This window comes from Halichoerus grypus, chromosome 5 (genome assembly GCF_964656455.1).
Source record: "Halichoerus grypus chromosome 5, mHalGry1.hap1.1, whole genome shotgun sequence".
Taxonomy (NCBI): domain Eukaryota; kingdom Metazoa; phylum Chordata; class Mammalia; order Carnivora; family Phocidae; genus Halichoerus; species Halichoerus grypus.
Genome location: NC_135716.1, coordinates 185,448,490 through 185,460,655, shown reverse-complemented (window position 1 = coordinate 185,460,655; position 12,166 = coordinate 185,448,490). Strand labels below are relative to the sequence as shown.

At 61.3% G+C, this 12,166-nt stretch overlaps 1 protein-coding gene across 2 annotated transcripts in view; it reads left to right on the top strand.

Annotated features, from left to right (window-relative positions):
- PRDM16 (PR/SET domain 16) overlaps positions 1-12,166 on the top strand; it is a 314,516-nt gene that overhangs the window by 279,082 nt on the left and 23,268 nt on the right. For both annotated transcript variants that reach the window (XM_078073881.1, XM_078073882.1), the window contains exons 6-9: positions 1,996-2,212; positions 4,076-4,223; positions 4,696-4,849; positions 10,623-12,042. In XM_078073881.1, coding sequence (XP_077930007.1) covers positions 1,996-2,212; positions 4,076-4,223; positions 4,696-4,849; positions 10,623-12,042 — 1,939 coding nt within the window. The remainder of the gene's footprint in view (positions 1-1,995; positions 2,213-4,075; positions 4,224-4,695; positions 4,850-10,622; positions 12,043-12,166) is intronic.

Genomic DNA, 12,166 nt, shown 5'->3' with positions numbered 1-12,166 from the left:
TCCTGCCCCTGCTCTGCCTGCGTGCTGCCGGCCTCGGTGTTGGCAGGCACACCCTCCCTGTCTCCTCCAGCCCGTGTCTGGGGTTTGCGTGGACCGGCTGGCCTTGCCTCCCTCCCGTCAATTCTGCAGCTCAGCATGTGTCCGGGACAAGCTGCAGGGGCGGCCTTTCTGGGAGATGTTTGGGGCAGAGACTTCCAAGCCCAGAGGCTCAAACCCATGCTCTCAGCCCCAGGCTGCCAGACTCAGCGTGAGCTGCTTTTCCCGTTTGTGTTGTATTCTTCCAAGCGAACACTTCCTTGACAGCAGGCCGTCCGCAGCGAGCCGGCCGGGATGCCTGGACCAGCACAGGGGCCCGCCCGGCCCGTCCCCAGGGCCCTTCCCTGGCACCCACATATCTACCTCCACGCACAGATGTGAACAGAAATCACATCTGTGCCTCTGAGGGTGTCATCCGAGCCCTGGGGGTCCAGCCAGCCGCACCCCAGAGCCAGCTCCCAGGGAGCCTGCCCCGTGGTGTCAGGGAGGAGGGGGACCCGGGTGCCCACCGGTGGAGATGCTGGGTGTGACCAGGCACCGGGAGTGGCGCCTCCAGGATAGTCTCAGGGAAGCTTCTAGTCGTGAGCGGGTGGCCCTCGCTCTCCCCAGCCCTCTCCCCTAAGCCCCTGCCCAGGCTGCAAACTCCCCTGCCCTTTCCTTGGCACTCAGATGGTTATGGTGGTCTCTCTGACACGAGAGGAGACGGAGGGCAGCCCCCTTCTGCCTGCCCCCCAAGTCCCTGGCTCCTTGGCTTCGACGTCCCTCGGGGTCAGGTCATGTCGGTCTGCAGTCAGGCCAAGGTCACCAAAGCTCAGTGCTGCACCTGCACGCATACTCGCACGCACACACATACCCACACTCGCACTCCGACACACACTCACAGGTGCACAGACACACGCATGCACGTAAACACACACTAAAACATGCACACACACCTGCACTCTCATATGTGTGCACTGACGCATTCACACTTAACACGCATGACACGTGGTCAGCCATGAGCACAAATGCGGGTATGTAACAGGCGCACCCGCGTGCACACGTGAACGTAGGAAAAGACAAATTTTCACACATGCAGCCGCATACAGAAGCATATGCACACTCACACACATCAGGTGAAAACATATACACACCCACTAAACAAGTGTAGATGCACAAATGTTCCTACACATTCCCACAAAGATACACAGACGTGGATGCAGGTATGTTCAATGCACACACTCACACACTTTGTGCACACACAGCTGCACACCCACGCTCACCCACACACACATTCACACCTACACAGTTACACGCCTGTGCACGAGCACACATGCATTCCCACACTCACTACAAGCACACACATGCACACCTTTTAATCCATTTGTGCAAGAGCTTTTATTGCACGTGTTCTCTCCCCGCCTCGGGCAGGGAGGGGGACGCCCGCTCTGGGAGAAGCTACTGTTAGGCCGTCACCTGGGGTGGGGCCTGGGGATGGGCCCAGAGGTCGTCTCCCCGGGGAAATTTATGGCTTTGAGCTGACTGTTTGGCTTGGCACGGTGGTCAGGATGCCGCCTCGTAAACTGAATAATAGCTGCCCCCCCCCTTTAATTTGTTTGACCTTGGCGAGGGTAATTTATGAGATGCATTAGAGCTCGGCCTGTGTTTTCTCCTAATTCATAAACAAAGCGCTCGCCAGCTTCCTTCTCTGCTCCCCAGTGCGGGGCCTCCTCAAGCCCAGGGTGGCCTCCTGCCATGCGGGGTGGGGCCCAGGGCTTCTCGGCGGTTCTGATGATGCAGACACAGGGTCCACGCGGTCCCCAGCTCCCTGAGGCAACCACACCTAGGTCTGGGAAGCGGGGGCAGGAAGGAAGCAGGAACAGCCCGCGTGGAAGGCAGGGCCCCCTGCACCCCCCACCACGGGCCCGGGGCCTGGGCCCCATCTCGTGCTCCCCACCCACCTCCCTCCTGTCTCCCCAGCAGAGGAGCCCACGTTCCGCTGTGACGCCTGTGACGAGCTCTTCCAGTCCAAGCCGGACCTGCGGCGACACAAGAAGTACGCGTGTGGCTCCGTGGGGGCCCCGCTCTATGAGGGCCTGGGTGACGGGCTCAAGCCGGAGGGGCTCGGCGGCGGGGGCGGCGGCGAGCAGGCCCACGAGTGCAAGGACTGTGAGCGGATGTTCCCCACCAAGTACAGGTGCCGCCCCTGTCCTGCCCCACCCCCTCCCCCGCCCCCTCCCCCAGCCTCCAGGCCCCCCAGGAGCCCCCCAGGAGCCCCCCCGGCCCCCGCAGCCTCACTGGGCCCTGGCAGCGCAGAGGGAGACCGGGGAAAGGCAGACATCTGTCCTGGCCCCTCAGCCCTGTCCACACTGACACATGGAGAGCTCCAGGCACAGGTGGAGGCAGGGTCCCCTCCAGTGTGGCACACCTCGGGGGCAGGTGCCCCCAGTCATCCAGCATCAGGGACTGAGGAGCCCAGGAGCTGGTGGCGGTAGGCCACAGGGGATCCTGACTCTGGCTGTGAAGGCCAGGCCCCTGGTCCGAGCCTGCCGCCCCTAGAAGATCTGCAAGTGGCCCGGCAGAGACTTCGCTGGCCCCACCGTTGTACAGGCAGGGCTCGGCTGTGGAAACAGGCTTGGAGCAGAGTGAGAGACGCAGGCCAGACCCCAAGATGTGCAGGGTCAAGCCCCAAGGAGACTTCTGAAGCAGGGTCCAAGACCAGGATGGGGGGATGGCAGCACCCTGCTGCCCGGGGATCTATGGAGTGCCCTGACCCTCTGGATACACAGGACTCCTTCTCACACGGTGGGCACGGGCTGGAAGGGGCCACCCAGGGGTCCCCTATCCCCCACCCCAGCCACCTGCCTCTGCTCCCCACGGATGGACCCCACCTGTCCTGGGAGACCTCACAGGCGTGGGTGCAGTGTGGCCGCGGGACACGGGCACAAGCCGGCCCTCCCCGGGAAGGTGGGCACCCTGAGGACCCATGGGAACCCTGAAGAAAGATGAACCTTCTGGGCTGTGTGGGGAGAGAGCCAGGACTGAGGTCCCAGTGCTCCAGGGAAGCCTGAAGACTTTTCCAAGGTGGGCCCCTCCTCCGGCCTCTGAGAATGTCTCTAGGGCGGCCTCGCAAGGTCAGAGTAAAGCCCCGTCAGGTCCCTAAGTGGCTCTGGTACTGCTGGGAACTGGACGCCAATCCCACCGTGGCCTCCCCAGGGACGGGAAACCCTCCGCCCCGAACAGATGACTGAGAAAATAAGCGTTTGGGCAAATCCCGACTGAGGCCCTCGGCGGTAAGCGCTGCTCAAGAGGGTCCGTGTTTTCTTTACATAAACACATAAATCACAATTAACAACAGGGAAAAAGATACAATCTGCCAGTGCTCAAGAACCAAGCGTTTCTGATGTAAATGGATGGCTGGGCCCCGTAATTAACGGGCCGTGATGTATTGCTGCTTTGCTCACAGAGATTAACGGTCACACCTGGGACAGGAGGGGAAACAGGACGTCCCCCGAGAGGAGGGGGTCAGGAACTGTGCCTTCATCCAAGTGCAGCCGCCCCTGCCCAGCAGCTGGGCTCTCCCCACCTTATCAGGCCGCAGTTGGAGACCCACCCGCTCACCCCCAGCCCACCTCCTTGGTGTGTGCGTGGCGGGGAGGCCAGGGGTGGCCTTGGTTTCCTGCGCCTCGCCCCCTCTCTGGGGCTCATGGCAATGTCGGAAGCTTCTGTGCCCCTTTTCCGAGGCCCAAGGTTAGCCTCAAGGTTAAGATCATCTTGACGAGCAGCCAGGCATTGTGAGCTGGGGTCCTGCCCTGCCTCTGGCTGCCTGGAGGAGTGGTCTTGGATGAGGGCCTGAGCTTTGTGCAGGCACCACTTCCTCCCCATGTGCTGTGGGAGGGCCGTCTCTGCCCCTCCGTCCTGTTGACCTGTCCAGAGAGGAGGTGGACAGACCCGCTGCCAAGACTCACTCTCACCTCTGAGCGGGGCTGGGGGGCTGGGGGCCGCCAGGCAGTGGGCAGGCAGGCAGCCCCCCGTGACCCCGCCCCCTGTCCGCGTGCAGCCTGGAGCAGCACATGGTCGTGCACACAGAGGAACGAGAGTACAAGTGTGACCAGTGTCCCAAGGCCTTCAACTGGAAGTCCAACCTCATCCGCCACCAGATGTCCCATGACAGCGGCAAGCGCTTCGAATGTGAGAACTGCGTGAAGGTAACATGCACACGCACCTGCCGCTCCCGCCCGCGCCCCCCTGCCCAACGAACATGCTGGTGAAACGTGCGGAGCCGATAAGATGCCTGCAGTCCTTTGGGCCCTTCAGTTTGCCAGGGAAGAAGGAAGTGCGCCCGGTCACACAGCTAGGGAGGAGGCCAGGGAGACCAGACGCTGTCCTCTCCGCGGTGGGATCCTGCCCCCGCCCGTGTGTCAGAGCTCTTGGGCCTAAAAATGCGTTCTGAGCTCTCGCTTCAAGCATCCCAGCCGCAGCTCCCCCGGGAATGATTGTCGGAGACGCAGAGTCTGGGGGGAGGCTCGGTGGCTCCCCTGAGGTCATCCGGGGGTCACCCCGACAGCAGAGACCCCTCTCGGACAGGCTCAGTGCAGGGGCCAGAGCAGCACTGAGGGCCCCACCCAGCGGCCGGAACTGGGCCAACGGGGGAGCAAGCAATGGCGTCTGTCCCCCCAGGTGTTCACCGACCCCAGCAACCTGCAGCGCCACATCCGCTCCCAGCACGTAGGAGCCCGGGCTCACGCCTGCCCCGACTGCGGGAAGACGTTCGCCACGTCCTCGGGCCTCAAGCAGCACAAGCACATCCACAGCACCGTCAAACCTTTCATATGTAAGTGGTACCCCAGCCTGGCCTCCCCCGCTGGCCTCCGTGGAGGGTTGCTCGGAGGTCAGGCCAAGGCATGCAATCCCCGGGCTCTCCCATTCGCAGGACCCCTGCTTGCTCAGAATCCTCTGCCAGGTGAAGCCCAGGCCGCGGACCCCCTCCTGGTACCGCCTCTTCACCACTTGGCTCTGTCGCACCTGCTCATCTTGTGACCCCCCTCTCTCTTGCTGTGGCCTCATTTTCCCCTCCTGCTCTGCTTGGTTCCTCCCCCTTGCTTACCCCTTCAGTGGCCAGAGGTGGGTGGTAGGAGGCGGGGAAGGACCGTTTCAGCAGTCCCGGGTCCTGCAGGAGCCAGCAGCCCCCCCACCCCCGTTCCCTCTACTCTCCCTTCTACTCACACCCCAACCTGGGCTCTGGGAGGCATAGAAATCCTAGTGACACTCACTGAGCTCTGCTCATCCCCACAGCACCTTCAGGGAGCCCAGCGTGTGTAGCCTGCACCGTCCGGGCAGCAGGGCCAGGGGTAAATGCCCCCGTCATCGCGGAGCTTACGTGCAGTGCAGGAGACAGAGGCTAAGCCGTATGAGCAGTGACGGCACATGGGACCAGCCTATCAGGATGGAGGGGGTGGCGCAGGGTTAGGAGGCTCTCCAGGTGCTCAGGTCGGCCCAGGTGGGTCCTGGCCCTGTAAATACTGTGGGAGCCAGGACGGCTTGTCAAACGAGAGGCATTCTAGCAAAGACCTGGAGGAAGGGCAGGTGTGAGCCGAGGGGGTACCTGTGGGACGGGGGGGGTGGTGGTGCTCGGGACAGGGACTGGGAGCAGAGAGGCCTTGAGGCCAGCATGTTTGAGGGAGTAAGTGAGGGGGAATAATAGAAGAGTGGCCAGAGGTCACAGGGCCAGGTCTTGGGGACCATGTGAGCCAGCGCAGGGACATGAATCTTATTCTCAGTGAGTTTGGAAACCACAGAAGATTCTTCTCTACCTAGCAGTGCACTGACTTAGTCATACAAGATTGCACTAAGTCATCATTTCATGTGATTTGCACTGTCATCATCCACACGAGGTCATGCAGGGTCATCATCCTCACGAGATCATGCGGGGTCAGCATCCATACAAGGTCACGCAGGGTCATCATCCATACTAGGTTGTGTGGGGTCATCATCCACACTAGGTCGTGTGGGATCATCATCCACACAAGGTCGTGCAGACTCATTATCCACACAAGATCCTACGGGATCATCATCCACATGAGGTCATGCAGGGTCATCATCCACACGAGGTCGTGCAGACTCATCATCCACATGAGGTCGTGCAGACTCATCATACACACGAAATCCCACGGGATCATTATCCACACAAGGTCATGTAGACTCACCATCCACACGAGGTTGTGTAGACTCATCATCCACACCAGGTCATGCAGGGTCATCATCCACATTAGGTCGTGCAGACTCATCATCCACACAAGGTCATGCAAGGCCATCATTCATACTAGGTCATGCGGGGTCATCATCCACACGAGGTCGTGCAGACTCATTATCCACACGAGATCCTACGGGATCATCATCCACACAAGGTCATGTAGACTCACCATCCACACGAGGTCATGTAGACTCATCATCCACACAGGTCATGCAGGGTCACCATCCACACAAGGTCGTGGAGGGTCACTATCCACATGAGGTCATGTGGGGTCATCATCCACATGAGGTCGTGCTGACTCATCACATGAATTGTGCCGAGTCATCATCTCACGGGAGATTGTGCAAGGTTGTTCACATGGATTGTGCGGAGTCATCATCCACACACACTATCTCATAGCATACTTCAAAAATCCAACCAAGGAAAGGCAACACTGTCTCCACCTGACAGAGAAGGAAACTGAGGCTCATGGACATTAAGTGACCGGGTGTTCATGGCCGCACTTTGGAGTGGGGATTGTGGTCCCTGAGCCTGGCTAGGGGGCTGGAACCCCTCGGACCCCATGGCATCAGTGGGAGGAGTAACTGGGTGCTTGGGGCCTGGGCTTGGGATAGTTTCCCGGTGCTGTTCAGGTGCAGGACCCCTGACCCTTGGGGCCACACGCCGACTGGCTGGTCCAGCCTTTGTTTCGTGGATGGACTATGCCCTCCTCCTGCCTGCTGTCCCCAGCCCAAGCTTCCAGTCCCCTGCTGGAGATGACCCAGACACCAGTGTCTCATGGGTCATGTGCCCCGCCCCCAGTCACTGGCAGGTTCTAGAGAGAGACGGGAGCAGTGGTGCCGCAGGGCCTGTTGCCTCTGGGAGGTGTCAGGAAGTGGCGGGATGGGTGGGGGCAGGGATGGGGGGCTTTAACGGGGACCAGAGACGCATGTCCTGCTTTCCGTGCATGTGGGTCCCAGGAGGTCCCACTGTGGGGCATGAAATAGCAGCTTGGAATTTTGAAGTGAGCTTAGGAGCAGGAAATTGTGCAGAGGTTCAAAAGTTGCTACCTTTCTGAGCACCTAGACACAAAGTTTTGTGAAGTCTCTTTGGAGCGTATTTAATAACGTAAGTTCCAGGAACCATCGCGCTCTGCCAGGGTCTGAGCCCACTGTTTCCACGGCCTGCGCAGACGCCTGGCGTGGACAAGCAGAGCCCGGGCAGCCCGGCCCTGCCGGGTGCTCCCTCCAGCTCCTGTCCATGCTGCACGCTCGCCTGGGTGTCTCGGCTTTTGGCTAAAGGGTGAAGCTAAAGAGAAAACCCCAAGTGTGGCCAGGTGGCCTGCATGGGCATGTCGTTCAGATAGGGTGGCAAAGATTTCAGAAAGTGAAACGTGATTTTGCACGTCCCGCAAGCCACGGCCGAGCATGCTTTGGGCCACAGTAAAGGGCCGTGTTGGGCTCGGAAAAGCAGCTCTGCAAATAAGTGCGGAGGGTGCACACATCCTCGCCCCTCGCAGGAAAGATGGGCGGCTGGGAGGGCTGCAGGCTCACGGCGACGCCGTCTCCAGTGCGCCCAGACAGCAGCCACCTGGGGGCACGCGCAACACACTCGGATCTGCACTAAAACCGGGCTGCAAGCCCCGGAGCCCTTCCCTCGCTGAGCACCCGGCCGAGGCAGAGTTCCTTCACAGCGGTGCCTCATGTGCCAGGGAGCTGGGGTGTGTGCTGGGGTGTGCGGGAGGGCGGTATCCGGGCACACAGGGGGTCAGTCTCCTGGTGGGCACTCTCCACAAAAGGACCTTCCCTAGAGTGTGTGTGTGCATGCGCATATCCACGCACTTGCCCTACAAGGACGGGAAACTGCTGTGAGCGGTCAGGGCCCCTCTGCATCCCACCAGGGCCTGCGGGCACCCTCTGCCAGTCGCTGCTCTCGTCCAGGCCGCCATGGGCTGCCCAGGCCTTCCTCAGCCCCTGCGGGCAGCCACCTCCCTTTGCCGGCTCTGAGCCAGCTGGCTGCTGGCATTCCGGGCCCAGGACCGCCTCTCTGATGGCCTCCGTCTCCCAGAGGTCTCTCTGGAGCCCCAGCATCTCTTCCAGACCCCTCCATCCTGTGAGCGGAGGGGTGGGCGCGGAGGGTCCCAGGCCCCCCACGACCAGGCGTGGTGCTGGCCCAGGGGCCCTTCCGGGAGCTGCCCCAGGTGGAGGGCCTGGTCAAGTCCAGTTTCCAAGCTAGGTTGGCAGCAGGAGCAAACCAGGCCCTGGGGAGCTGGGCCAGGGGTGCAGCGAGGGGTCACGTGTTTGGCCAGCGAGGCTCAAGCTGAGGTAGGGCCCAGCTCCCCCGAGGCCGGGTGGGTGACCTGAGTGTATTTATAGACCGGCTCCGTGGCTTGGCACCTCTGGATCAGCCTCCTCCCAAAGAGGGCAGATTTGATCCGATTGAGGCCATGCTCTTCCCCCTCAGCCTTGAAAACAAACGTCCCACCATACGGACGACAGGAAGGCAGGGCCCTTAACATAAATAGATACTGTGCCGAAAGAACTCGGTAATGTGGGGCCAGAGCGCCGGTGAGAATAGCGGGACACCAGGCAGTCAGGATTTGTGGTGAACAAGAAACAGCCTGGATCCATTGTTTCCACCGGGCTGCATTTAGGAAGCAAATTGTCCTGCCGAGAGACGTGTGTGTGTGTGTGTGTGTGTGTGTGTGTGTTCCTCCCTTTCTGGTTAGAAAAACAAGAAAGAAAGAAAAGCTTGTGATTCACTGACAACACTCAACTCACAGGCCATGGGGGAAATGGCCAGTTGGGGTCCCCAGGGCTCCTGGGTCCTGGTGTTGGGCTCCTGCTTGCACCACCCCCTCCTGTCAAGGGCAGAGGCCAGGGCCCATCAGCCTGAGCCTGGCTCTGCTTCTTCATCCCAATCTGGGGAGGCTTCACTGCCCTTAAACATGGAGCCAGCCCCTCTCCGCACGGCCCTGCCTGCCTTCCGTCCCACCCCCAGCTTCAAGCCAGGCCCAGACGGTGACCACCGCATGCCACCGGGAGCCCTGCTCCCAAGCCCAGACTCCCTAAGAATCCCCCAAGTGGGCCGGTCACCCCCAAGGCCCCTCTCCCGGGACAGAAAGCAGGAGAGTTGATCTGGCAGTTGTTGTTTCCTCTCTCCCCGTTGAGACAGCGCCACTGAGGGGGACAGGGAGTGGCGGGAGGCTCTGGGGGAGCCTGAGCAAGTGCACGCTTGGCTGCACGCCGTGGCTTCGTCCACCCTGGGAGTGATTTCAGAAGACCGGGGCCCCCATGTCACAAACACTCCCAGGGAGAATGGCACAAAGAGCAAACGTACCCCAGCCTCTAATGGGGAAGGTTGAGGAACCTGAGATCTGTCCAAGTGGGAAGGCACAGGTGGTCCTCACCAGTCTGCTGGTCCCTGGAGGCCAGCCCCAGGGTAGGATGCGCACACACACATACATGTGTGTGTGCACACGCATGCAGCACACGTGCAGGCATGCACGCATGCAGACACAGCACACACATGAGATGCACGTGCACGCACACTCATGGCACACATACATACATATGCCCGTGGTACATGTACACACAGGCGTGTGAGCATGCGCACAGACACATACATGTGCACACTTACACACGTGCCCATAGGTACATGTACACGTGTGTACACACGTGCAAGCATGCATGTAGGCACATAATGTGTGCACAACTACACATACACACATGTGCCCATAGGTACATGTACACGCGTGCAAGCATGCATGCAGACACATAACGTGTGCACAACTACACATACACACATGTGCCCATAGGTACATGTACACACGTGCAAGCATGCATGCAGACACATACATGTGCACACTCACACACGTGCCCATAGGTACATGTACACGCGTGCAAGCATGCATGCAGGCATATACATGTGCACACTCACACATGTGCCCATAGGTACATGTACACGCGTGCAAGCATGCATGCAGACACATACATGTGCACACTCACACACGTGCCCGTAGGTACATGTACATGCGTGCAAGCATGCATGCAGACACATACACGTGCACACTCACACACACATGCCCATAGGTACATGTACACATGTGCAAGCATGCATGCAGGCACACACATGTGCACACTCACACACGTGCCCGTGGGTACATGTACACACGTGCAGGCATGCATGCATGCACATACATGTGCACGCCTACACACATGTGCATGCCGGCATGCACACATACAGTGTGACGTGTGTGCACACACACAAGCAGGGACGGCTCCGGATCGCAGGGCACAGCCTCCCTCCCCCACGGCCGTAGGGTTTCCTGGTAATTTCATATTGTGTTTGTGTTTGCTTTCTGCTGATGTTTTAGGTGAGGTCTGCCACAAATCCTACACGCAGTTCTCCAACCTGTGCCGGCACAAGCGGATGCATGCCGACTGCCGCACGCAGATCAAGTGCAAGGACTGCGGGCAGATGTTCAGCACTACCTCCTCCCTCAACAAGCACCGACGTTTCTGTGAGGGCAAGAACCATTACACGCCAGGCGGCATCTTCGCCCCGGGCCTGCCCTTGACCCCCAGCCCCATGATGGACAAGGCGAAGCCCCCCCCCAACCTCAACCACGCCAGCCTGGGCTTCAACGAGTACTTCCCGTCCAGGCCGCACCCGGGCAGCCTGCCCTTCTCGGCGGCGCCCCCCGCCTTCCCCGCGCTCACTCCGGGCTTCCCGAGCCTCTTCCCTCCATCCCTGTACCCCCGGCCACCTTTGCTACCTCCCACGCCGCTGCTCAAGAGCCCCCTGAACCACACCCAGGACGCCAAGCTCCCCAGCCCCCTGGGGAACCCGGCGCTGCCCCTCGTCTCTGCTGTGGGCAACAGTGGCCAGGGCGCCACAGCCGCCACGGGGCCTGAGGACACGTTTGAGCGTCGCCTGGGGGACTCCTACGCCGAGAAGCTCAAGACGAGGGGCAGCGACATGTCGGACGGCAGTGACTTCGAGGACGTCAACACCACGACGGGGACCGACCTGGACACGACCACAGGCTCGGGCTCGGACCTGGACAGCGACGCGGACAGCGACCGGGACAAGGCCAAGGACAAGAGCAAGGCGGCGGAGGGCAAGCCCGAGTGTGGGGGCGGCGGCGCGGCGCCCCCGGGGGCCCCGGACGGCGCGGGCGAGGTGCCAGTCTTCTTCCCGCCGCACGCCTTCTTCCCGCCGCCCGACGAGCAGCTGCTGACGGCCCCGGGCGCCGCGGGCGACTCCATCAAGGCCATCGCCTCCATCGCCGAGAAGTACTTCGGCCCTGGCCTCGTGGGCATGCAGGAGAAGAAGCTGGGCTCGCTGCCCTACCACTCCGTCTTCCCCTTCCAGTTCCTGCCCAACTTCCCCCCGGCCCTCTGCCCCTTCGCGGACCGCTCCCTCGCCCACAACTTGCTGGTCAAGGCCGAGCCAAGGTCGCCCCGGGACGCCCTCAAGGGGGGCGGCCCCAGCGCCGAGTCCCCCTTCGACCTCACCACCAAACCAAAAGAGGCCAAGCCTGTGCTGCCCGTGCCCAAGGCACCCCCGGCCCCGGCGTCCGGCGAGGAGCAGCCGCTGGACCTGAGCATCGGCAGCCGCGTCCGAGCCAGCCAGAACGGAGGGGGGCGGGAGCCCCGCAAGAACCACATCTACGGGGAGCGCAAGCTGGGGGCCGGGGAGGGGCTGCCCAAGGCATGTCCGGCGCAGCTGCCCCAGCAGCCGGCCCTGCACTACGCCAAGCCTTCACCCTTCTTCATGGACCCCATCTACAGGTATTAACACGCCCCACCTTCACCTGCTCTCCCAAAGGGGCCTCGACCCGGCTGGGCAGCAGGGCTGACAGCCGCTGGGACCCCCAGCTTCCCCTCAGACCCCACGCGGGCCCCCCACTGTCTC